The sequence below is a fragment of the Sprattus sprattus genome (genome assembly GCF_963457725.1).
Source record: "Sprattus sprattus genome assembly, chromosome: 11".
In the NCBI taxonomy this organism is placed as follows: Eukaryota; Metazoa; Chordata; class Actinopteri; order Clupeiformes; family Clupeidae; genus Sprattus; species Sprattus sprattus.
In genome coordinates this window covers 8,532,121-8,559,073 of record NC_137909.1, presented here as the reverse complement: position 1 = coordinate 8,559,073, position 26,953 = coordinate 8,532,121, and the positions used below count along the sequence as shown (strand labels likewise).

The 26,953-nt window shown below is 45.4% G+C and overlaps 1 protein-coding gene across 1 annotated transcript in view; it reads left to right on the top strand.

Moving 5' to 3' along the window:
• bcr (BCR activator of RhoGEF and GTPase) overlaps positions 1 to 24,414 on the top strand; it is a gene marked incomplete at its 5' end in the record, with an annotated part of 93,284 nt that extends 68,870 nt beyond the window's left edge. The window contains 18 exons of the mRNA XM_080848060.1: positions 592 to 652; positions 785 to 837; positions 962 to 1,102; positions 10,352 to 10,473; positions 11,187 to 11,352; positions 11,522 to 11,641; positions 11,984 to 12,059; positions 12,290 to 12,394; positions 12,775 to 12,849; positions 13,795 to 13,892; positions 14,813 to 14,944; positions 18,781 to 18,840; positions 19,203 to 19,312; positions 20,724 to 20,863; positions 21,296 to 21,430; positions 22,025 to 22,130; positions 23,834 to 23,996; positions 24,140 to 24,414. Of these exons, the coding sequence (XP_080704186.1) occupies positions 592 to 652; positions 785 to 837; positions 962 to 1,102; positions 10,352 to 10,473; positions 11,187 to 11,352; positions 11,522 to 11,641; positions 11,984 to 12,059; positions 12,290 to 12,394; positions 12,775 to 12,849; positions 13,795 to 13,892; positions 14,813 to 14,944; positions 18,781 to 18,840; positions 19,203 to 19,312; positions 20,724 to 20,863; positions 21,296 to 21,430; positions 22,025 to 22,130; positions 23,834 to 23,996; positions 24,140 to 24,229 (1,953 nt within the window). The 3' untranslated portion in view covers positions 24,230 to 24,414. The remainder of the gene's footprint in view (positions 1 to 591; positions 653 to 784; positions 838 to 961; positions 1,103 to 10,351; positions 10,474 to 11,186; positions 11,353 to 11,521; positions 11,642 to 11,983; positions 12,060 to 12,289; positions 12,395 to 12,774; positions 12,850 to 13,794; positions 13,893 to 14,812; positions 14,945 to 18,780; positions 18,841 to 19,202; positions 19,313 to 20,723; positions 20,864 to 21,295; positions 21,431 to 22,024; positions 22,131 to 23,833; positions 23,997 to 24,139) is intronic.
• Between the last annotated feature and the right edge of the window lie 2,539 nt (positions 24,415 to 26,953).

Below are 26,953 nucleotides of genomic sequence, written 5' to 3'. Positions count from 1 at the left end.
AGGCCCCTTGTAGCCTGCAGCAAATGTTGATCTAGCAGTAGGGCTTTCATTGCAATTATCACATTTATGTCAGGTAATTTGGTTGGAAATGAAAGCCTCAAACCAGCTTGTGTCAGATATGTTTTAGGAAGTATCATTGATACTAATCTGTGTTCATGTGTGGAGTGCCTCAAGCTGTTGATACAGGCACACTGTCTAGTTTTCCTTGGAGCTACTCTAACATGCTGCATGTAAATATCTGAGAGCTTGAGTAAGTTAGAGGCACTCTATCATATGTATTTGAAGTGAGGGCAAGTGAGGGCACTCCGTTGCCAAAATGTCCTTATTTGAGCATCCACTTCCCCAAGCCAAGAAATGCTTCCACTCATTTGAAGTTGGCTGAATATGTTTGATCAGATAAAAGCCTCCCCTAAAGGGTTCGTGGAGGACTTTTTCGGAGAGAGTTCCGTTTCATATGCATGAGCTGGAGGGGGTTCTTAGTTCGGGTGGGTTAGCATCACAGAAACCACACTTTTTCACTGCACTCCAAAGACCTTTCCGTTGACTCATCCTGCCCCCCCTCCCCCCTCTTGTCTTCTACTCTCCTCCCAGAACTTGAAGGTTAGGGGTTCCAAGGAGTGCAAAGACCAGGCCTCAAAGTTCTCTCTGGAAAGTAAGCTGCCCATTCATACACCACTGGATTACTCTCCAAATCTCTATAATTTTGGCATCTAGTCTATAAATTCACTTCAGCATTGTTGAGTGTGGGAACGGCTGCTCTTACATGACTTAATTTGTTTTCCAGCTCTTCTGTACAAACCAGTCGACCGAGTTACCAGGAGCACTTTGGTGTTGCATGTAAGTCAGGCCGAGTGATACTTTCTATTGGAATGGTTCAGGTGACATCACATGTATACGTTACCCATTAACATTTCTAATGTGTGTGTGTGTGTGTGTGTGTGTGTGTGTGTGTGTGTTTTAGGACCTTTTGAAACACACTCCGTCTAGCCACCCAGACCACCCTCTGCTACAGGATGCTCTCCGAATCTCTCAGAACTTCCTGTCCAGCATCAATGAGAAAACCACCCCTCGACGCCAGTCCATGACCGTGAAGAAGGGAGAGGTAATTGTGCATTAAAAGACCTTTCCTTGGTGGGCGTGGCTGAAGTGTGTGGGGTCTCGAAGCATGTACAGTAGATACATCTCCCAAGATCTGCGAAGACTGAGTTAAATCCTCAGCTCATGTACTAGATGTTTGTGGCTGCCAGCTTTGCCAGATGCGCGTACACCATGATACATTTGTGACATCCTCACTAATTCTAACTGCTTGCTGAGTTCGTCATCTTGAACATTCATCAGCACAATAAACGTTTGCGAAATCTAGGATCATAATTCTGTAGTGCTGTTTGGCAAGATTGGGTGGTAATTTGGTAAGGATAGGAATAGGTTGACTGTGGTCAGGGGCGCCTGCAGAAAATAATTGTGAGGTACGCACAGTAGAGATGCGCGGATGGGCTATTATTTTATCCGCAAACCGCATCACAAAACGCATGATCCGTCCGCTATCCATCCGCACCAATTTTTTTGACCAATTTTCAAAACCGCACCCGCCCGCCATCCGCCTGTTGTTTTTAGGTATAGGCGCTGTGACGCTAGGCTAGAAAGTTCTTGCCTGTTCTTGAAAGGAGACTGATCCAATGCCGCAAAGATATTTAAAGGATAAAGCCCCTAGTATGAAAGCCTATTGGCTATGTTGTAGCCTATCCTCAGAATATTATCAGTGAAGTGACGTCTGTCTCCGATCGATGCACAGGGAGAAACTTTAAAATAGCCAAGCACATCGGCAAACCTGACCTTACCATAGGCTAGTAGGCCTACACTTTTTTATCATTGTAATAAAACGCAATTTTGTACACCATTTTAATATGGTAATATAGCCTACTGTTTTTAGTTTAGAAGGAAACGCCGAGTCTATTAATTCCGAAATTTCACCGCATTGTAGGCTTTATACTGTAACAACCCCAACACTTGCCTGCTTGCCTTGCAAATCAAAGTTTTCCGACTATTTTTCTTACCTTCTTTCTTAGCTGGTGATGTTAATGAGCTAGAAGTTTAACTTGTTCATCTCGCGCTGCCAATGCCCAATGTCACTTCTGAGTCAAATCACTCCATCATCTCTTTGAAATTCCTTATTCCACGAGTGGTAGGCTACAATGACTGGCTGTTTTAAAATATAACTAATAGCCTAACGAAACAAAATAACCCAGGCAGTTTCATCTACGACACGTTAAGGCTTCTTCCAATACTGACAGCTGACTCATAGCTTGCAGGTTTGCGGCGTTGCAAAGAGACGCGACATGATAGGGATCGTCACTTAATTTAAACTTTTTTGCTTCCTTTGATTGCTTTGTATGCATACACGGAACAAGGCCAATTTACTGCCTGATGAAAATGTGATTATTTCAAAATGTGCTTGGATGTAGGTAACGACATTTAACAATGTGTATATATTTTGAATTTCGTTGGGTAAACCGCCACCCGCCCGAATTTAATTAAAATATTATTTTTTGTCACGTCATCCGCCCGATCCGCGGTTTAACCGCGGAGTCCGCGGGTGCAACTGCCAACCGCGCATCTCTAACACAGAGCCAGCAACGCCCCCCCCCCCCCCCCCCCCCCCCAAAAAAACCACGCACATTAGCCTACTCTCGCGCGCAGATAATGGTTTAAAACGCATTGCCCTTCTAATTTAAGTTAATTCTCCTACTATTGTTTTAGTACTTTTTCACTGTCGATTTCCAAATCTGTGTTAATATTCATGAGAGCAAGTCCGGTCAGTCTTTTGTCAGTCATCGTACTTCGTAGATATGTCTTAAGATTGTACTGAATGACCGCTTAGCAGACGTTAGCAGACGTTGTCAACAAGACGCAATGAATGTTTGGGTATAAATTTACCGAACTTTCCAGGGCTTGACAAAGCTCACTGCGTTTTGGCTGTAACTCATTTAGCTGTTTCCACAGCTTCAGCTCTGTATCTGCATCCTCAACGGCATTAGTTGTCCGTAGCCTACTCCGATTTTATTTCCTGCCATACATTGTCGGATAAGGACGAGGGGCGTAAGATACTGAAGCAAACCCTGAATATCGCTGATCATTAAGTCAAATTACTCCATTCATTTGGATAGGGAGTTCGTAGTACCGCATTTTTTTGCGCGCCCTTTTGTCTGCAGTATCCCTTTTGTAATATGCGTTCATAATATTTGATTACAGTGGCAATGCATGCGTCGTGCTGGGACCAGCGTGTGTCAGATAACTTTTGTAAGGGTTTGTTTGTGCTTTAAAAACTATCTGTTTGTTTGTGCATTGTGCACTTTTGCCAGGCTCAGCGCATGATTTCAAACTCTCTTTTTTTTTCTTCTCGCGTAACACAAGGTACGCACAGTGCGTACAGCCGTACGGCTCCAGGCGCCACTGAGAGATTGCTATGATTCATTTACAAATGTGACAATATCTTAACCGTATGTCCAGTCCTGATTTATTATGATGTCATAATTGATTAAGGAAGTGGCCTCAGTGACCTGACAGAGTGAATATCTAAGGAACAGTTGCTTTTATGGGTGGTCCTTGCCTGAGAGAGGCCAATTAAAAATCAATTGTGTACAATGTGATATGTCCATGTGCCTGCATGTGTGTGTGTGTGTGTGTGTGTGTGTGTGTGTGTGTGTGTGTGTGTGTGTGTGTGTGTGTGTGTGTGTGTGTGTGTGTGTGTGTGTGTGTGTGTGTGTGTGTGTGTGTGTGTGTGTGTGTGTGTGTGTGTGTGTGTGTGTGTGTGTGTGTTTGTGGTGTGTGTGTGTGTGTGTGTGTGTGTGCGCGCGTATGTGCTTGCTTTACGCTGTTGCCACCAGTTTGTTCTCATTCCTCCAGTCAGTGCCCTCATGGGAGTTGGCGACGGCTGGTGGGGGAGACGGGGTGGTATTGTTTGTCATTTGATTGACACCGGGTGGCGGTTGCGTGTAATGCGGCGTAATGAGGCACCTTCACTCTTATGCTGATGCTGTCATTAACTATGCATGAGCTGGAGGGGGGCGGGGTCAAGCCCCTCCTCACATGTGGTGTCCTTCCTCCTCACCTCTCTCTCCCTCCCTCTCTCCCTCCCTCCCTCTCTCCCTCCCTCTCTCCCTCCCTCCCTCTCTCCCTCCCTCTCTCTGTGGACTAGAGAGATATAAGGGGACACAGAGAAAGAGGGAGCCAAGGAAAGTGGGAGAGGCTGTATAATCATTATGGTGCCTCCTCCCTCCCTCCCCCTGGCAGCACGCTCACCCCCTGGAGTCCCGTCTGGACGCTGCAAAGCTGATCATCAAATATTGATACGGCCCTCATGAAAGCAGCCAGCGGAAATCAATAGCACTGCTGCTCAGCTCATTATTTCACTTTCTTTGGTAAAACATGCCCGAGGACTCGTTTGTGTGTGTGTGTGTGTGTGTGGGGGGGGGGTGGGGTTCAGGGGGCGGAGGGGGTATGGTATGTGTTTGTGTCCATGCCTCTCAGTGAGACAGGTGTGTGAGAGCAGGTTTAGTCGCAGTAGTGCTGTCTGGTTGGCGGAGGTGTGCATGCGGTAAGGAGGAGGCAGGGGGAGATTCTGTGCCCCTTGGGGTGTGGGGGCAGGGCAGATTGGAGGGAGGGAGGCTCTGGACAGAAGCTACTTAATTAAAATGCAAATGAGCTTCCGTGTGTGTGTATTCATGCATGAATATGTGCATATGTGTTGTATGTGTGGACCTGCCTGCTGTCAATGATGATCTTTAAGGTGTTCGTGTTCGCATGTAGACGTACCACATATAAGATATTAAGATAGCTTATATAATAATAATAAATAATAATAATTCATTTTATTTTTAACGCACTTTTCATTCCAAAGAATCTCAGAGTGCCTACATATTACATATGTAGAATATATGTTAGAAATTAACTATAATAATACAATAAAATAAAAAAAATAAAAAAGTTGTTAACATAAGCATAACAGAAAAGATTAAGCACAAGGCCAGAAATGCCTTCCTGAATAAAAAAGTTTTAAGTCCAACTTTAAAGGAGTCCAGCGTCTGCGTTGCCCTTAGGTGGTCAGGGAGGCTGTTCCATAAGTGTGGCGCTGCCGAGCAAAAGGCCCGGTCGCCCATGGTGCGGAGCTTGGTTTTGGGGACGCTGAGGAGCGAGCTGTTTGAAGACCTGAGGGTGCAGGTGGAGGTTTGGGGAGTAATTAATTCTTGCAGGTAGGGAGGTGCATGTCCATTTATGCATGTATGGGTGATTATAAGGACTTTGTAGTCAATCCGGAAAGAGACAGGGAGCCAGTGTAGTGAGTGTAATATTGGTGTTATGTGCTCATATTTCCGGACCTTCATCAGAATCCTGGCAGCGCTGTATGTACAGGGATGCTGGACAAACTGTAGAGATATACCTATTTTTCACAATTTATAGTCATGCCTCACACATGCATGCACACTCACATTCTATTCACTTGTATTCAAGTCATACAAGCATACAAACTAATTATACGTAGCGCTTTAAACACACACAAATGTACTCATCCATAGAGCGCCCGGAGTCACACACCCATTTAACCAGTGAAATTCACCCTATGACTCAGTCATGCACAGCTACAAATGCGTATACGGACTAACACACATACAAAACACACATATACACACACACACACACACACTCTAACACACTCTAACACACACACACACACACACACACACACACACACACACACACACACACACACACACACACACACACACACACACGCACACATGCACACATGCACACGTATTCTCACATAGGCACACAAATACAAACACAGACATTGCCTGATATGCAGGGAGTGTTCAGATGGGTAAATGTGCAGTTGTGCCGTGATACTCATGGGACTGCTGTTTATATAAAGGGGGGTTGGTGTTGTGCCCACAGCGTGGTCTTCTTCTCCGACCCGAGGCAGGCTCATGCCACCTGCTCCAGAGAAATGCACTTAGACACGCACACACACGCATATACACACACACATATACACACACATATACACACACACACACACACGCACACACAGACACACACAGACAAACATAAACATAAACACAAACAAACATGAGACAACATATCCATTTGTTTATGTCCAATACAACTGGATTAAAGTCTTAAGTTTCGGATTTGAATATTTTTAGAGCTCTGAATTTAGGTCTTGTATTGTGTATGTTATGGACGCTCACTCACTCAGTTACTGACGCACCCACGCACACACACACACATACACACACACACACACACAAACACACACACACAAACACACACAGTCACTCATCGCTTCAGTTGGGCTTTTCCATGACGTGGTCAATATTTGACTGCTGACTGCGGCTTGTATGCATGTCTCATTGTTCATTAGCTGGAACAGCAGTCCGTCCCCCCCCCCCCCCCCCCCCCCCCATCATAGACGATGAGAGATGGTCAATGTCAAAGCCCTGCTGCAGGCACCCTCTGGGAAAATGGCATCTAATTTGCAGAGACCTTTTTGATGACCAGGCCCTTTTTTTGGGAGGGGGAAAGGACAGAAGAGAGAAGAGGAGAGGACAGAAGAGAGGAGAGGAAATTGAAGGAGGTAAAGATTGTTGAGTTGGAGCAGTAAAGACAAAGAGAAGGGAGAACTTACAATAATTTGGAGATGAAATGATAGGGGAGGAGAAGTGATGTACATGGATGAAGGAGAGCAGAACAAGGAGGAAGAGTGGAAATGAAAGAATGAATGGAGAGAGACGATGAAGGGAAAAAGATTAAACACAATACACTGCACCTTATGTAGATTTGTGCCAATTACTGTGGTGTGTGTGGATGTGTGTGCGCATACATTCAGTTCATGTAACACCAAGCAGTATTGAATTGGATAGCAGCAGCACAAAGCCATCAGTCCCAAGTGTAAGAAGAAATTGACATCATTGCAGTATTGGACTGTCACATGTAGATGGCAGTCTGTAGCTTGTATGTAGCAAGCAGGAGAGTGACACAGTGCTGTGTGTGTGCAGCTGCTAGGCTAGCTGTATGTTGTTGTTATTGTTATGAAGCAATAACAGATGTCTTGATTTTCCCTGTAATCATCCTAAAGGCTCTAATCAAGAGAGGTAAACAAACAGATGCTATAGCGCTCGTGTTTGGGCAGGGTGCGATGCTGAGCTACAGCCCCCATCTCCTGAAATGCCTCTTAGTCATAGTGCCAGAACTGCATCTGATGAGGGTATTGTAGAACCATGAGTGTGTGTGTGTGTGTGTGTGTGTGTGTGTGTGTGTGTGTGTGTGTGTGTGTGTGTGTGTGTGTGTGTGTGTGTGTGTGTGTGTGTGTGTGTGTATGCGTGTGTATGCGTGTGTGTGTATGCGTGTGTGTGTGTGTGCGTGTGTGTGTGTGACCAAGATGTCTTCCTCTTACGGTCGTTTGTGTCAGTGCTGTGTGACTTTGCTGTGTGTCTTTCAGGAATGTGTGTCTGTACTTATTCCCTTCCTGATCCCATCCCTACTTGTAATCACTCTTATATTTTTCTCTCTCTCTGTCATCGTCCAGCTCTCCACCGTTTCTCTCCTCATCTCCCCATGAATGTTTCCCCACGTTCATTCTTTTGTTCCCTTACAACCTGATTTTTCTATTTTCTATTGTTCTTGTACCATGTCCCCCTTCCACAGTCTATCCTGTTGTGAATGTCCTCAGTCTGTGTTGATGTCTCATATGTGTCAGTCCTGTCTGAAGGGTGAGGACTGGGGGTAGAGTGAGGGTCAGTAGTGGGATGTTTGCAGGGATAATCCCTCCTAATCTCGGGATCTCCTGTCAGATATCAGGAATGCCATGAGCTGATTGGATCAGCCCCCAGTGAGGCAGACCCAACAGGATTCGGGGTCTGATCAGATCTTGGAGGTATTTATCTGTGTATTAAGCTAATTACTGTGGGCTTCAGTGGGTCAGAAAGGCACTAGCCCCCGGGGTTGTGCTACTCTGTGTATCTTTGATGGCTTTGTAGGAAATGATGAACAAAAGGAGTTACATTATTATGACCAGCTAACAGTATGGCTAGGGTTAGGAGGTCAGGTTGATAACAAAGGACTGTAGTTATTGTATTTGACTGTACGAGTAAGGTTATGAGGTCAGGTCACGTTCAAATATCCAGCCTGTGTTATATGGGCCATCAAGCTGGCAGATGTAACTTGAGAGTAATGACTGGCTGGCAGTGGGGGCACTGGGCATGGCGGTGCCCTCTGGTTGGCATTTTCACTGGCACTTGCGCTGTGCTCTTTGGTTGGCATTTATCCTCAGTGCGCTCCTGTGTTTGCTCAGAGCCGATAGGGTCTCATTCTAAACCATCTGATGAGTGAATGTGTCCCCATTAAGAGCTGGCTGGCCCGGGCTTTATGGTGAATGAATTCCACCTCGACTGCTCAAAACTCCTGTCACTAAAGTGCCCACCAACAGAGATACATTATGGGGATGTTGACTGAAGAGAGGATGGTTGTAAAACATGAAGAAAAAAAAAATGTAATGGCACAAATATGTCATCACAAATGTAGAGGAAGCCGCTCACTCCCGGAGACATTATGCACTGATGTCTGGCAAACCCTGTGCTGTTTGGAATAGAAATGTCTCATTAGTGGCTCCTGCGGTGAGCGGGAAGCGGAGCTCCAGGAGAGGTGCGTCGGAGGCAGCTGTTGACCCAGCAGAGGGCCCCTCTCACTGGGAGAGAGATCAGCCGCGCTGTGCCCATAGCCTGGTGTCTGTTAGCGGAGCCTGGCTAGCTGGTTGTCTCGCTCAAAGACGTTGTTCATAGAGACGCCCAGAGATGGGCTCACTGAAGAGCCATTGATGAATAGATTCGATCGGACAGCATTTGGTGTGGGCGTGTGTATTTGCGTGGGACAAGGAAGTAGTCTGTATGATTTCTGCTCCTTCTTTGGTTTGATATTGCAGTCATGTTGGTCAGAAGCTGGCATTTGAGGATCCAACAAGGAGAATGCTTTGAAAGCTAAATGTATGTTCAGTGTGTGTGTGTGTGTGTGTGTGTGTGTTCAGTGTGTGTGTGTGTGTGAGTGTGTGTATGTGTGTGTGTGTGTGTGTGTGTGTGTGTGTGTGTGTGTCAGGATACTTGTGTACTTGTGTTAGTACAGCACTAGTGAGTAGGCTTCACAATCCACAGACAGGCTGAGGAACAATAGACCCAGAGCCATGTAGCGTGCACCTGTGATTGGACGAGCCTCTTGCAGATGTCTTCTTTTGTTGCCTCACATACCAGTGATGCAGCATGGGTCAGAGCGGGGTGATGGAGCGTGATCTGTAGCCCTGGGGCAATTTGAGTCCTGTGTGTGTGTGTGTGTGTGTGTGTGTGTGTGTGTGTGTGTGTGTGTGTGTGTGTGTGTGTGTGTGCATCTGCATGTGTATGTACAGGTGTTTATATATTTATCTGCGAATTTGAATACATGTGTGAGTATGGGTGTGCTGAAGGGTGTTTTCTTTCACACGTTTCTTTCAGCTGTGGCTGAGGGCTGGTTGGCCATTTACCTGAGTGGATAAGCAGAGACGTGCCTCACCTGTTTCACTACACGCACCTCGCGGTCTTAACAGGAGAGACAATTATGCTCAGTTAGACGCTCAAGCTGGAGGGAACTGGCTTTTTTATTGTGTTAATCGTTGCTTTACTGCCTCCTGGTGTTCAGTTATTGTATTGCATTGCAAATTCTCAATCGAAGAGAAAGCGAACTGTATGAGTTCCTTTTAGAAAAAGCTGGTTGAAAAAGTTTGGTTGGTGATTTTATGAATAGATCATCATGTTCTTAGTTAGTTTTGTCATACTCTTTCTTTAGTTTTCTTTGGCCTTGGTTATGTTCAGCATGATTAAGAAATACTCAATTGCTTATCTCTGAGCCTTGTGTAAATAAATCCTGAAAGACTTAGAGATAAACCATTTAGGCACATAACAGTCTACAGTAACTCTGTGAATACACATTTTACACACTTCAAGCAGTATTTGCTACTTATTGGTTTGGGGCATAGTGTCCATCTCCTCTCATTTACTTAACAGCTGCTCTAATTTTGTTAGACAGAAATGGTATCAAATGTTCCTAGCCTTCTTCAGTAAACTGTCTGCTGCTGTCTGGGCATATGTTAGCAGTAATGATACTGTGTTATGTGTGTACCGTGCGCCATCATGAAAGCTAACAGCAGGGTACTGTGGACTACCCTGCCTGTGTTCCCTGTATGACTGTATCTTGCATAGAGAAGTGAGGATGTGTTTGCAGAGATCAGATAACTGAGCGGGTCCGATCTGTCTATTGTTCTTGTGTTCAGAACCGGCAGCTGCTGAAGGACAGCTTCATGGTAGAGCTGGTGGAGGGACAGCGGAAACTCCGTCACGTCTTCCTCTTCACCGACCTGCTGCTCTGCGCCAAGCTGAAAAAGCAGATTGGAGGGTACGACAGAAAAAAAGCCCCTCTCTCCTCTACCTTTCCCCCATCCTTTATTTCTCTTTCTTTCTCTTTGGTATCCCACTTCTTATTCTGCCATGGTCTGTGTTTCTCAGTGTGTTTCTCTCTCTCTCTACTGCTTCTCAGATTTCTCTCTTCTCTCTCATTCATTTGTTATACAACTTTTCCTTTCACCTTCCTCTTCGCCCTCACTCACCCTGTCTGTCCTTTTTTCCTCTTGCTCTCCTACCTGCCCGGGTGGCTAGTTATGTTCATTTCCATCCCAGCCTGAGAGTGCTTTGTGACAAATGTTGCCCTTTAATGTGTTGCTCCATTTGGGCTGTGAGCGGCCGGCCTCCATAGATCAGTGAGAGCTGTCTGGCGAGCCCTTGTGAGTCTAATGAGATGTGGGTCCTGCTCTGCTCATCAGCCTCACCCAATCTCTCTTACCTGCTGCTGGGCACACACTGTTTCCTAGATGACCTTTTCCAATCTTATTTTATGCTTTTTTTCCCCATGGTGTAATAGCTAATACATTTTTAATGCCACTCTTTCACTCTTTCTGTTTTTCTCTCTCTCTCTCTCTCTTCTTCTGTTCACTCTGGCTTGAACATCCTTCGTTCTATATACCCCTTTCTCCAAATATCTATATCTATCATCTACTATTTTATTTTCTTCCTTCTCTATTCCTCTCTGATTTCTCCCTCTCTCGCCTGTAGGAAGAGTCAGCAGTATGACTCCAAGTGGTACATCCCCCTGTCAGACCTGACCTTCCAGGCGTCGGACGAGTCGGAGCCGCTGTCCATCCCCCAGGTGGCAGACGAGGAGCTGGAGGCCATGAAGATGAAGATCTCCTCACTGAAGAGCGAGCTCCAGAGGGAGAAGGTACCCGCACTCTCACAAGGCCCTTCAGCGGCAACTGATGACCCTAGTGGGCTGCCGTAGCACCACCAAAAAAATTAATCTGGGCCAAAGTGAAATGCACTGCCTCATAGTGTGTGTGTGTGTGTGTGTGTGTGTGTGTGTGTGTGTGTGTGTGTGTTTGTGTTGGCAGAGAGGGAACAAAAGCTCGAAGGTGATGGAGCGCTTGCGGAAAAAGTTGTCTGAGCAGGAGTCTCTGCTGCTGCTTACCTCCCCCTACATGTCCCTCCGGCTGCACAACAGGAGTGGCAAGGTACACACACACACACACACACACACACACACACACACACACACACACTCACACACTCCTTCTTCATACTCTCTCCCCCATGACGTGATGGATAGAGTAATGAATAGAATTATGTATAGAGTGATGAGTGTGTATAGAGTGATGTATAGAGTAATGGATAGAGTAATGGATAGAGTAATAGAGTGATGGATAGAGTGATAGAGTAATGGATAGAGTAATGTATAGAGTGATTGATAGAGTGATAGAGTGATGGATAGAGTGATGGATAGAGTGATGTATAGAGTGATGGATAGAGCTCACCGATGGAAATGTCAATGCCCTCCGCTCATCTTTGTGTTTCAGGGCTACACGTTCCTGATGTCTTCTGACTATGAGCGGGTCGAGTGGAAGGAGATGATCCGAGAGCAGCAGAAGAAATGTAAGTGACCCTGGCCCTCAGCATGCTCTAATTGCACTGCAGCACAGCATTAGCCTAGTCTCTGCTTACATCACCTCAAGCTAACTGAAACACAACAGGTTGACATGGGCAGAAATAAAAGATAAAATAATAAATGAATTCATAGTTCTAGCCATAAATTCACTATTACTATGTGTACTATGTGTGCTCTGCTGAATGTTGACCTGGACTGTTCCTGATTTTGCTGGCAGGCTTCAAGAGCATCTCTCTGACTTCCATGGAGCTGCAGATGCTGACCAACTCCTGTGTGAAGCTGCAGACTGTCCACCACATCCCTCTCACCATAAACAAAGAAGGTCTGTTACCCCTGAGCTCCAACAACATGCTACGATACTTGATTATTATTTTTTCTTTAAATATAGTTCCAGCAAATATGTTCCAGCCCATAACATGGAAGTAGTTTTGTACCAGATCTTATAGAGCTTTCACAGAGATTTCACTCGAGACCAGAAATTTTCCTCTGCAGAGAGGCTTGCATGTGTCAGTCGATTTATTGATTTTTTTCTGCTGTATTTGGGGGTAGACTCAAACGTATGAAATATAAGTAAGGTTTACCTGTACCAGGCATATGGGTAACAATGAAATTAAATTAGAAACCTTCACCTGGGAACTGAGCTGTGTAAGCTGTGCTACGTTCTCAGTAATTCATCCTGTGTCTGTGTGTTTGTTTCTCCAGAGGATGAGTGCACTGGCTTGAACGGATTCTTGAATGTAATTGTCCACTCTGCCTCTGGCCTCAAACAGAGCTTAAGTGAGTCCTCCTGTTTTTCTTCTCTCTCTTTCTCTCTCTCTCTCTCTCTCTCTATCTATCTTCACTCTCTACCAATCTCTTTTTTATGTATGTCTCATTTCCTTCCACTCTCCCAATGGTATTCAGACACCCCCCCCCCCCCCCTCTCTCTCTTTCTGTTGCTTCTCTGTCAGTATCTTGGTTTGTTTCCATCCCTTTATTTAATCTTGTTTGTGCTCCAAGTTGAAGTGGATGTGATGTTCTGGAGGGCAAAACAAAAGGAAACAAAAACAAGTATACAGGGTAGTTGTGTGTTTAGCTCTCTCTACACAAACTCAGATCAGTTTTCTCATCTGCTAGCTCTCTATCCACTGCCTCCCCGCAGCTCTGTCTCACGGTTAAGCCCACGGTCATACTGAGTCTCACGGTTAAGCCCACGGTCATACTGTCTCACGGTTAAGCCCACGGTCATACTGTCTCACGGTTAAGCCCACGGTCATACTGTCTCACGGTTAAGCCCACGGTCATACTGTCTCACGGTTAAGCCCACGGTCATACTGTCTCACGGTTAAGCCCACGGTCATACTGAGTCTCACGGTTAAGCCCACGGTCATACTGTCTCACGGCTAAGCCCACGGTCCTACTGTCTCACGGTTAAGCCCACGGTCATACTGTCTCACGGTTAAGCCCACGGTCATACTGTCTCACGGCTAAGCCCACGGTCATACTGTCTCACGGTTAAGCCCACGGTCATACTGTCTCACGGTTAAGCCCACGGTCATACTGTCTCACGGTTAAGCCCACGGTCATACTGTCTCACGGTTAAGCCCACGGTCATACTGAGTCTCACGGTTAAGCCCACGGTCATACTCCGTCTCCTTACCGTGTCTCTGTATGGCTGCTACTTCAGTGATAGAGCACAGCTGAACTGAGATGCATGAACCTGACTTGGATGCTTTTCCACAGATCTCTACTGCACACTGGAGGTGGACTCGTTTGGGTACTTTGCGAATAAGGCCAAGACGAGAGTGTACCGCTACACCACAGAGCCTAAATGGAATGAGGTACGTTCCTTAACAGACCCTGCCCCTCTGCCCCTTTGACTTATCTAGTGCCCAGGTTCTCAACGTTCTCTCTGTACCTGAACTGGAGAACCACTGCATCTGTGCCAAACCTGAATTTGAGAGTGAACGTGCCCTGCGTGAATCCTAATGATTGAACCTAATGATGATGAAATTGCTGTCTAATGAATACACTATAGAAAAATAACTACAGAACAAGTAAATGGGAATAGGAGTAAAGGGATTAAATGGGAATAAGAGTAATTGGGAATAGGAGTAAATGGAGTAAATGCTGGAGAAGTTCCCTGGTCAGTAACACCATCAAACAGCCGGCAGGTAGGAAGGGATCTGTGCACAGGACAGCAGGGCCCTGCTCTATCACCAGACCTCTGTGTAAAGGGGAAGGTTTGCCATCTGCTGGCGTGACATAATGCTTTAATTAGGGCCCTTTATCCTGCTGTTTTACCACCAATCTCCCAGGGACATGAGAGATGACAGATGTTTCGCTGGGATGAACACTTCCCTGCGTCATTCCCACTAGCTGCATGGGGTGTTGTAGGCCAATAAGCAGAGTTTTATTAACAGTGTAGAACTTCACTCAGCACCAGTCAAGGCTGTGGAAAACAGCACTCAGCACCTCCTTTGCGTGTGTGTGTGTGTGTGTGTGTGTGTGTGCGTGTGTCATTAGTAACAAGCAGTTTCAATCAGTGCATCTTCTTGTATGTGTGTGTATTTAAAAAATCTTGAATTGGTTTGTCAGGCAGCCCTTCAGGAAGCTGATGGGAACTGCTTTGCAACTAGATGTGAAAATAAAGTTACATTTGATATGTTTAGGACAAAATAACTTAATATCTCTTTGTGCATTTGTGATAAATATACGTATATGATAGAATGTGTTTTCTTTCTTTCCTGTGTGTGTGCAGGAGTTTGAGATTGAGCTGGAGGGCTCCCAGACCCTGAGGCTGCTGTGCTACGAGAAGTGCTACAACAAGACCAAACTGAACAAGGAGGACGGAGAGAGCACTGACCGCATTATGGGCAAAGGCCAAATCCCAGTACGTACAGTAGCCATGGCAACCATGCACCAGCACTCCACCTATGCTGTTGTGTCTATAGACATTTATGTAGGACAAACCAGAATACAGCTGGTAATACTGCTTGTCAGATAAGAGCTTTAAATGCGCAGCTGTGCTTGTAGCCTGTACCTAGCCTCCTGTCGATATCTTTGAGACTATACAGTCAACATGGAGGGGATTTTCTTGTTCCAGAATAATCCGGAAGGCAGGGGTGAAAGGTCATCATTTTGATAGTGTATCGCTAGAGCTAGCGGCACGGTCAATTCCGCCTTTTTTCCATTCTGTCCTTTAAAGGTCAAACCATGCCCTCCTGCTGCGATGGAGTGATTGAACCAAACGATCCATAATTCATGGGTCCGCTCTTAAAATGTCAGTCTGAGTGAAGTGGATGAACTGACCCCAGAAGTACTGAGCTGGTCATCATGTCCATGTCCTCTGTTTGTGATCACTCATTTGCCATTTCTACTGCTGCCGCCACACGTGTGCGCGTGTGTGTGTGTCTGTGTGTCTGTGTGTCTGTTATGTCTGAAATTTGGGATGTGAGTCAGTCTGCTGACGCTGAGGAGCCTGCGGATTATATTTCAAAGAGGGGACGGCAGGAGCTTTGATCTCCTACCTGTCTGGAGGCTGCAGGTGGCCGTCTTAGCCTCCGTCTGCTGCCACTGAAAAACACACAGTCATAGTCAACCCCTCCTCCCTTAACCCCACTACAGTAACTGGTGTCCAGTCACCAGGTGCTTTCTCTTTTGTGTCACAGTGAAGTGAAGAAAGGAATCAGCAGTTAAGTTAAGAAAAGAATCTAAAAGAAATAGCCGAGTAAGTGAAACAATTACTACTGAGCAGAATAGCGTACCTCCTCCTAGCAGAACAGTATCACATTGCACATGCTTCTGTATTACATGGAGGTACTCCGATACCTTTCAGAGACATCAATTAGAGTGCTTGAACAATGGTGCAATGGTGATACTGCCAACACACAGGCTTCTTCTTTTTCTTTTCTTTCTCTCTCTCTCTCTCTCTCTCTCTCTCTCTCTCTCCCTCTCTCACTCTCTCTCTACCCCTACCTCTATCTCACTCTCCATCTGTCCATTAAAGCCCCCTCTTTCAGGCTGCCTGCTGACCGCATCCTCTCTCCTCCAGTGTGCCGGTCTAGACTGTGGCTCTCCATGACACTCACACACAATGGCTTTGTCTCCTCATGCCACGTTGGTGTGGTGCAGTGTGCCGCATCTGTCACAAGAAGGACGCGGAGTTTAATAACGACTGGTTGGAAACATGAGTGTGTGTGTGTGTGTGTGTGTGTGTGTGTGTGTGTGTGTGTGTGTGTTGTGTGTGTGTGGTTGCACGAATGGCTGAGAGGCACGCGGATACGGTGTTGCTCACTCCACCCGCTGAGGTGATAAAAGCAGCCTTGGTCTCTCTGTGTGAGTGCTCACGCAATGTCACGCCACGCCTCCGTCTCTCTCTGTGTGAGTGCTCACGCAATGTGGCCCACTGAAGCGAGATGAGGTGGGATGGAGCTGCTGTTGTCTGTGGACCTGGCGGCTCAAATACCCCCTCTGCTGTTTAGGTGAGAGGAACATTAAACGAAAACAAGATCCAGACACTCATGTCCCAGTGCCCTCAGCCTTCTAAAGCACCAGTCTCTCTCGCTGTCTCCTGCTTACCTTTGCAGTAAGGTGCAAAGAAATGAAATCCTTATTTTGGCTAGGGACTCACACATGTTTACTCACCGTCACACATACACACGCGCACGCAGGAGAAATTTGTGTTTGGGTTCTGAGCGGCTGAGCATGTCACTACTCCACGCAGAGGAGTCAGATCAGCTTTTAACCAACACGCAACTATGGCAAGGCTGAAGCCGAGGCTGTCAGAGTGGGGTCATGTGACAGCTTACTCAGGAGATGACCAACCTCCATGGGGGTGGGGGCGGGTAGAAGGATAAGCCAAGAGAGAAAGCAGAGGGGAGGAGAGAAGGGAGGGGGAAAGTGAATGAGACTAGGAGTAATATGAGTTAAGGAGAGAGAGAGTGAGTGAGTGAGTTAGTGAAGGAGAGAGAGAGTGAGACAGAGACACATAAGAGGAGGACTGCGATATGAAGATCCAGACGGTAGATTGCCTACAAGGTTAAGCTGCTTGTGCTCTGGGTAGTCAGCAGAAGTGGCAGTTGTTGTGGTGGAGTGTTTGGCATAGTCAGGGCTCAGGGGGGACTCCTGCGGACACGCACCTCAAGAACTCCCACAGGCTGTCTGCTAACAGCAACAACAGCAGTCCGGCGAAGCAAGGACACGGCCGAGCGTGGGCTGTGGAGACGCAGCCATCCTCAGCTTCATCTGTCGGGACCAGCTGGAGAACTCACCGCGGACTGTAAACAAGGACCACAGCAAAGAAGCATGGGATTACTGGGGACATCGTCTATGCAGAACTCTCCCAGTGAAACAGACAAACACCTAGTTATCTCTCTGGAGATGAACCTGCTGCTCTTAGCCTGAAGTTTGCTCTGTTCCACGGCATTCTCAACCATAGGTTCCTAGGCAACTGTAGAGGAGATATGATGATGACAGAAAGCCTACTTCAGAGCGGCTGCCTCCAGGGAGAGAGGTGCCCGCAGTTGGCAGAGGTGATCCTCGATGCAGAGGAGGGCACGGAGGAGAATGTCACCGGCAGAGAACCTGTCACCAGGACAACAGCGGGGGGCAAGGGAGCAAACCTTTGGGGGAGGGTTCAGAATGTCCTGCTGAGACGGAAGGTAAACAGGGACAAGTGAGGGAGGCACTGGCTGCGTAGACGCAGAAAGAAGTAGGCAATAGAATATGGAGAATTTAGTACTAGTCAAACGCTTTGTGAATTCAGTTAACACTCCATGAAGTAAACTGGACTATAGACCTTTGGTCTGCAAATTCTATTGTTTGAGTTTTAGGTGCAAGGAATGCAAGGTGTTTGGCCAAATGGAAACAAAACTGGTGTGCTATACTTTTTGAAATGCATTTCTCTTGGCATGTGTTTCAGTTTCTGTGGTTACACGTTCAGATGAATTTCCTGATGTTCAGTCATGCACTCACCTGGCTAAATTCATGGGGAACTCTATCACCTCACCTGTCTTTTTCACGTTCTGTCTCTCTTTCTCTCTCTCTCTTTCTCTCTCCCTCTTAGAACTTCTTCAAGGTGTCTTCTTGAAGTCTATCCTCATTCTTTTTCACACTTTCTCTCCCTCTCCCACCTTTAACTTCTATAATGTGTGTTTGCACACCTTCAACCAGGTGTGTGTTTGTTTGTGTTTGCATTAGCATTTGTTTGTGTCCCTTGTGTTCCACTTGTCACTCCTGATGAGGTTGGACAGGCAGGTCTGATAAAGATGATGGGATTAGTTACAGGGAAACCCGATCCAGTGTTGCAATCGGCCATATGGGGCTTAGGTCCTGGATGAGGAGGAATGAAGAGATATGAACTCTCTCTCTCCAGATGGCTCAGTCTCAGAGTTCTGTTTGTTGTGGATTCATGGCAATAGGTTGCGCTTTGGATTACATAAAAGCCAAACTACTGCACCCGATGGGATTAGGGTTTGGGGACTGACAATTTAAAGTTGCATAAGAATGGTGAAACTTAACAGCTGTTATTTCATACTTTACTGTGTGGGTCATACCCACAGTAGTTAATGGCTGGTCAAACTGAATACATTCCTCATTCCAAAGTTTTGAGATTTGCCTAATATAGCTAGATAGAAACATAGCAGGTTTAGGTAAATGTCCTGTGATGGCTGCCATGCTGGTGAGGGTGTTGGGTGGTAACACAGGCTCTATTTCTGTCACTTGCAGTTGGACCCTCAGACCCTCCAGGGAAAAGACTGGCAGCGGACCGTCATACCTATGAATGGGGTAAGTGTACCACCCACACACACACACTCACACACACACTCACACACACACCCACACAGACACACACACACACACACACACACACACACACACACACACACACACACACACACACACACACATACACACACACACACACACACACACACACACACACACACAAACAGACACAAACACACAATTCGTAAACTCATCTAAATCACAAAAAGCAACTCAATTAGCTAATGTTTCCAGAAATTACCCAGCTTAAGCGCATTAAATGAAGCTGCTCATTAAGTTGTAACACCAAGCTTCAAGTTATCTAAAAGTGTACATTTCTGTAAGCACTCAGAGTCACTAATGTCTCGTGTACGGTGTTTTAGATTGAGGTGAAGCTATCCATGAAGTTCACCAGCCGTGAGTTCAGCCTGAAGAGGATGCCTTCATGCAAGGAGATGGGCGTGTTTGGAGTCAAGATCTCCGCGGTGACCAAGTGAGTAAAACACATGTAGACAGGAAACACAAACAACACTGGGTGTCTAGTGAGACTCACTCACTCATTTGTCATCAGTTGTGTGACAAAGTTCCAGAACCAATAAGCATGTGTCTGTATATGTCTGCATAGCAACACTCAATCCCCATGTGTACCGCTGTCAGGCGCGTGTGGGCCAGTGATTCTGTGAGAGTGCTCCTCTGTGCCTGGGTGTTGAGTGATTGCCAGGCCCTTAGCCAGGCCGGTTCAACCCAGCGTAGGTGGTGGCATGAGTGCATGTGCCGGGCACTCACGGGCCAGCTGGCGTGCACTGATCCCACCCAAGCTGACAGGTCTAATCTGAAAGCCAAGCAAAGCCAAGGGGACAAGCACCCCGTCCAACCGCGGCCTTCACCACCCCCACCCCTGCTCAGCAGCTCCCTGAGCCTCTCAGGCCAGGATAAAATTCCCTCAACATTCCCATACCACTCATCCACCTACTCCAACCTCCCCCCCCCCCCCCCCCCCTCCCACCTCAGCATTTCCTGCTCACCCAGTGCCTGTGTCTGAGGGCCTGTTAGCAAGCCCAGTGTGTGAGGAGACCAGCCATGCAGAGGCTTGGAGAATAAAGAGAAGCTAATTGGTTGCTGTTAGCCTTCATATGAAAAAAAAATGAAATGGTGTGAATGGGATGTATTTTTCACAGAACATGATGTGAGATGGAGTTTGTGTTCGTGGGAGTTTAGAAACAGAATACAAGTGTTAGGACTTGAAACAATGTAATGCAGGAACATTTGGGAACGTTCTGTCTGTATTGCAAACAGATGAGCTCATGAAGGTGTGTGTGTGTGTGTGTGTGTGTGTGTGTGTGTATGTGCAGTGAGTTGTAAAATTGTGTGTTACTGTGTCTGCTGATGACTGACACAAGACACAAGATTGCTGGTAATGAGCGTGTTAATAGTTTTAGGAGCAAAGCTCATCTAGAGTGTAGAGCCAACATGTCCATACCAATACCAACAAGAGCTGCACTTGCACTGAGCCTGTGTGCTGCTAAGCAGGGAAGGTAAACAGTCTAATGACAAAGGGTCTTAATGAAGAGATGTTCTTCTTTACTCAGGGTACTGCTGAATTCGCAGAGTGTCTCTTTAAGGTATTGTTAGGGTAAGGGATACATGCTAAGGACAAAACAACAAAGCTTAATGTAGCATATGTAGTTTCCAATAGAAAGCAGTATTTGTTATGACTCAATGATATCCAATACAATCTGTTGTGTGATGCTTTATGTTACTGCAAATAACAACAGAATATAGAATTTACTTCTGTAGATTTTACATTATTTACATACATGCATATACAGCACATACACACTGAGAGATAATATTTAGATTATTTATATTGTATAACCATTAATTAATTGATATTTCCCGTCCAGGCGTGAGCGATCCAAGGTGCCCTACATCGTGCGTCAGTGCTTAGAGGAGATTGAGAGGCGGGGCATGGAGGAGGTGGGCATCTACCGCGTCTCCGGAGTGGCCACAGACATCCAGGCCCTGAAGAATGCCTTCGACACAAGTGAGTGACAGCTCAGGACCGCCTATGTCTAGTTACAACTGAGCCCATTTAAGATCTTAGCTGCATAGTTAATAAACATATGGAAGTCCACGGGTAGGGTGCATTCTCAGGAAAGAACATGGGCACGCCTCACTGTCTCTTTTAAAATGAATTCAGGGCCATTCTCACCAAATAAAGCCAGAGCTACTGCATGTAGTTCATGTTATTTGAGCTATTTCACTGTAAATATCCCATATGCAGATGGTTGTTGACTTTTGTGAGTACTATATGTATGAGTGCAGGCCTGTCATCCTCATCCGCAGGATCCGTATCATTCAATAATTAATTGTAACAACATGTGTTCTCTCTCGACAAATCGGTTTTGAATAGTCATAAACGTCCCGTAACGTTTGTAACACACCTGTAACGCCTGTGCCATCCTCTCCCTCACAGATAATAAAGATGTGTCGGTGATGATGAGTGAGATGGATGTCAATGCCATCGCAGGCACACTGAAGCTGTACTTCCGGGAGCTTCCGGAGCCCCTCTTCACTGATGAACTGTACCCCAACTTCGCTGGGGGCATCAGTGAGTAGCTCCCTGTCCTCTATGTAGGATAAAATGTATATGTTTCTCATTTAATTAATTGGGTTAGTATAGTATTCCATAGTTTAACATGAATTGAATTGGTAACTTAGTGTGGCCATGTATTCTGTTTGACCTGTTGTGAAAGGTCTATATGAGCTCAGAGTGTCACCCAGGGCTTTGGAGGTAAGGGGATCCTATGTAAATATTCTTATCTCTGGGGAGGCAAGGTGACCACAGTGTAATAGTCCGAGGGAGGGGTTTTAGGTATAATAGATGAGTTTGCCCAGAGATGTGTTGGCATTGTTGTTGAACATTTCATGAACATGTAATGCTTGTAACAATGCTCCCGGTATCAGTACCACTCCAGTTGTCTGTAAGTAATTTTGACCAAACTCTATATTTCCTACTGTTGTTGAGTATGATACTCTTCTACTTCAGTTGATAATGACTATAATTTACTATACTTTAACTGACCATGACCATGGTCTTCTATACTTCAACTGACCATGACAATAGTGTAGTATACTTCAACTGACCATGACCATGGTGTACTATACTTCAACTGACCATGTTCCCATTTCTCTGTTTCCACAGCAGTGTCTGACAGCGTTGCCAAGGAGAGCTGCATGCTGAACCTGCTGCTGTCTCTGCCCGAGCCCAATCTGGTCACCTTCCTCTTCCTGCTGGATCATCTGAAGAGGTGCACACTCCACCCTATAACACTAACCTTAATGCGGTAGCAACGGCTCTGTTTCTGTGCTGTTATTTAGCAGGAACGACACATTCAGTCAGACTGATACATAATGGTAGGAGGGCAGGGATCTTATACACTGGCACAACACAGGAGGCAGTGGTGGACAAAGACGTTAACACACAATGGAAACTACACCAGGGCATAGCATATAACACACTGACTCCTAATCGTTAACAGAAATACACCCCAACACTCTGGGACGCTACAGTACATATACTGTATACACTCATACACTATGTGCACACACCCTTCATACACCAAACACTCTGGGACGCTACAGTACATATACTGTATACACTCATACACTATGTGCACACACCCTTCATACACCAAACACTCTGGGACGCTACAGTACATATACTGTATACACTCATACACTATGTGCACACACCCTTCATACACCAAACACTCTGGGACGCTACAGTACATATACTGTATACACTCATACACTATGTGCACACACCCTTCATACACCAAACACTCTGGGACGCTACAGTACATATACTGTATACACTCATACACTATGTGCACACACCCTTCATACACCAAACACTCTGGGACGCTACAGTACATATACTGTATACACTCATACACTATGTGCACACACCCTTCATACACCAAACACTCTGGGACGCTACAGTACATATACTGTATACACTCATACACTATGTGCACACACCCTTCATACACCAAACACTCTGTGCCCTTCTGCATGATCATGCATTTAGCACAACATGCAAAAAGATAATACCCTGACAACATGAACACACTAACACAAATACACACACACACATACCACAAGTAAGTAAGTAAGTAAGTAAAATGTATTTATAAAGCACATTTCACACAGCTTTCACTGACCAAAGTGCTGTACATAAAAAATAGTGATATAAATAAAATAAAGTAAAAAATAAGTAAACAAATAATTACAATATGAGACGAGCAACAGTAGACAGACAGATCAACAGAAACAATGACAACAGGAACAGAGCAGAGCATTGCCAGATGATCTGAGAGACCTGGGGGCTTGGTGTGGAGTGATAAGGTCAGAAATGTAACTAGGGGCCTGTCCATTAAGAGCTTTAAAAACAATCAGTAAAACTTTGAACTGAATTCTAAAATGAACAGGAAGCCAATGCAAGGAGGCAAGAACTGGTGTGATGTGGTCATGTTTTTTAATGCCTGTCAGCAGTCTTGCAGCTGCATTTTGGGCCATCTGAAGGCGGTTTAGTAGGGACTGGGGTAGGCCTATGTATAAAGAATTACAATAGTCCAGCCGTGATGTAATGAAGGCATGGATGATTTTTTCAAGGTCTTTAGGAGACAGGAAAGGTTTGATTTTGGCAATTACGCGTAACTGGTAAAAACTGTTTTTGACAACAGCACAAATTTGCTTGTCAAGACAAAGCTCTGAATCAAGGATGACACCAAGGTTTCTAGCATTGGACTTGACAAAAGGTTCGAGGTGATCTAGGTTGCTGACAAGAGTGTGTTTTGATTTGGGAGGGCCAAAGATCATGACTTCTGTCTTATTGCTGTTTAACTGAAGGAAGTTAGTTGTCATCCAGCCTTTAATATCCTCCAGACACTGTTAGCTTTAAAACAGTAAAACACCGGTAACTCATCAGCTTTGGCCCTTGTTTCCTCAGGATTGCGGAAAAGGAGTGCGTTAATAAGATGTCCCTGCACAACCTGGCCACCGTCTTTGGACCTACTCTGCTCCGGCCGTCCGAGAAGGACAGCAAGATCCCCACCAACCCAACCCAGCCCATCACCATGGGAGACAGCTGGTCACTAGAGGTCATGTCACAGGTAAGCCTTTCTCACTGTTTTAATTATCTATATAACTTATCAGCTACTGTGAGCAACAAATATGTGACTGTGGCCCATTTCACAAATGACCGTGTCCTATTTGAACACCCCAATTCACTACTGTCTCTCTCATTCTCTCTCAGGTCCAGGTTCTGCTCTACTTCCTTCAGCTTGAGACCATTCCCACCCCTGACAGCAAACGACAGAGCATCCTCTTCTCCACAGAGGTGTAGATTGAGTGCCACCACCCTCTCCGAACAGTACCGCAAGATCAGGACACAAGACTGAGACACTTGCTGTGGCCACTGGCGTAGTAACAAGAGGCACAAACGTCTCCTCCTGCTTTTTTGAAGGTGACAGAAACTGTCAACTCTAACTGTAAGCTCTAGCTATGGCCACAAGATGGCGCTAATGATCTCTTCACAGGCCAGAAGAGGGCAATGCTATCTCCACCCACCACAACTCTCACCCTTCAAAACTCATACACACCGATCTCACCCCTGTGGCAACATACCACCGCGTCCTTGTGTCTGTGTGACTATTCAAACTGCATACTAACTTCAGATTATGAGTCTTCAACCTCCGTGCTCCAGGCTCCCAGGCTGTTACTGTCAGTTCTTGTCCGCTGTACAGGATGCTTACGCATCCGTCGTGTCTTGCGTAGTCTACTCTCACAGGCCATGCTGAACAGCTCGTTGTGGTGGCTAGTTGGTTGCGTTTTAGTCCTGTGTCCCTTAAATGGCTTTCTTTTCTTTTCTGGTGTCCTTGTGATATTTCTTAACTTACTGTAAAAATAATTGGCAAAAAAAGTACTGCTCCTTTGTCTCCGGCATTCTAGTCCAGTACGGTACAGTGAAAAGTCACAAGTAGGCCTACTGTGGATTATATTTTGCCAAAGGGGAAAGAGAGTTTTTTCTGTTGATTTTTCGAGGGTTTATACTAATGAACAATTCCAGTGCTGAAGAGATTATGATTGCATTATGTAACTATGACATCCCATTAATTTCATCCATTAACACCGATTTGTAGGACCTGTCAGATTGTTTATATTATTTCTGGACAATTATCTTCAACATGAAAGGAGAGCCCCCCCCCCCCCCCCCCCCCCCCCCCATGAAAAACTACACATTGCAGTACGTACTCTGCCAGTTGCTTTTTATTCGACACAGCAAGGAATTTACACCACCACGAAGAGCTGCCATGCACGTAGGACCTCAAGAGGACAACAAGGGAGAGATGAGGACTTGGAGCGTTTGCCTGAGTCATCTGATGCAGTTTGTTTGTTGAGCTCAACCCTGGAAATGACACACCATTGTGACGGAGACCATTTGCATAAGCTGTGCAGATCAGTCACACACCCAGAGGTGAAAGAGAAGATATATATGTGTGCGTGTGTGTTTGTGTGTGTGTTTGTGTGTGTGTGTGTGTGTGTGTGTGCGTATGTGCGCACGTTCGTGTGCATGTTTGGGTATGTGTTGTAGGGGTGCTGGACTCAGTATAAGAGGATAAGAAAGAACATTATACTCTGTTTTTGCTGAGTGGCTTCATAGTATGGGTCACATTTTCACTTTTGTCAGTAAATCATGGCATTGTCTTTTGAGCATTGAGTTTATGGTCTCACGGGACATAACTTCCCCAAGGGATTAATGACTGAACATACAGGATTTGTTCCACTTTGTGTTTGGAGGCTTCTTTATCAATATTCAACACCATGGTTGGATTTTTGTGATGGTCCTGCCAAAATGTTTTGTTTTTTACTTTTAGAAAGGAAAAAAAAACTTCAGAAGTGTGTCTGTACATAAACATAAAAGCTTTAAATTTGTTTGTTTCATTTTCCTTTTTGTTTTTTAAATTGTGTAATCGCATTGATAATTTATTTGGGATTGATTTGGGATTGTAATGAAGGAAGTGATGAACTATAGGCCTAACTCTTCTGAAGGAACCAACTAAGTTATCAGATAAAAGCCCACAGGACCAATCTCTGTACTGTTATTTTATGTTCATCTCAGATAGCCACCTTTTCACTTCCATGCTTAGGCCAGACGGTCATGAAGTTTCAACTGGTTGGAGCAAAATGCTCTTTCTCCTCCCCTTTGGAAGGATTGTATTGAGGGGCAACCCCCTCTGCCTTCCCCTTAGCGGCCTATTCTGTTCAGAGTATTGTGTACTCTTGGCAGTCACTAGCACCACAACCTTGCATCTTGACAGAAGAGAAACTGTGCACTTACTACAGGCAAGGTAGAGGAGGAGCAGCAAGTCCCTACTATTCTTATTCTTGGCACTTGTGTGTGTCTGCACAGTAGATGTTCCTCTGTCCAGGGACGGAGGGAATGCAGAGGCCTGGTTGTGTAAAACTTGTATGTCTTGCTCTGTGTTAATTCAATAATATACAGCAGTGCCTCTGTCATTGTGTAAGACGTTTTACGTGTTTAAGTAATGCTGTATATTAGACAATACTCTTTTTGTCAATGATATGAGGTGTCCTTTTTAGACAGAGAGAGAGTGAGAAAAGATTTGGAGAAGAAAACTGGATGCTTTATTGAAGGTGTTTTTTTTTTCGGAAGAGAATATTATACAATCTTCAGCCCCATCAACTTCTAGCAGTTTCCTTTATGCTGTGCCAATACAGTGTCACACTGCTTGATTCTCTGTATCCTTACAAATAAACTCAGTTATAAGTTAATGCTCCCTCACATGTCCTACACTGTTTGTAAGATTGGATTGGACATGTTACTGTGTCGGGACTCCTGATTGGACAGGTTTGTGAGGAGATACTGTGATTGGTTACAGGACATCTGAAGGAACTGCTTGGAATAGTGTGGTAATAAAGAATCAAGAGAGGCTTAAGTGATTTGGTTTAACATGCAGGCATGTTTATTAAAGAAGCTTTTTTTTCTCTTCTGATCTGTGTTTTCTTAAATGTGTTGTCCTTCTGTATGATGTTCTAATGACACCGA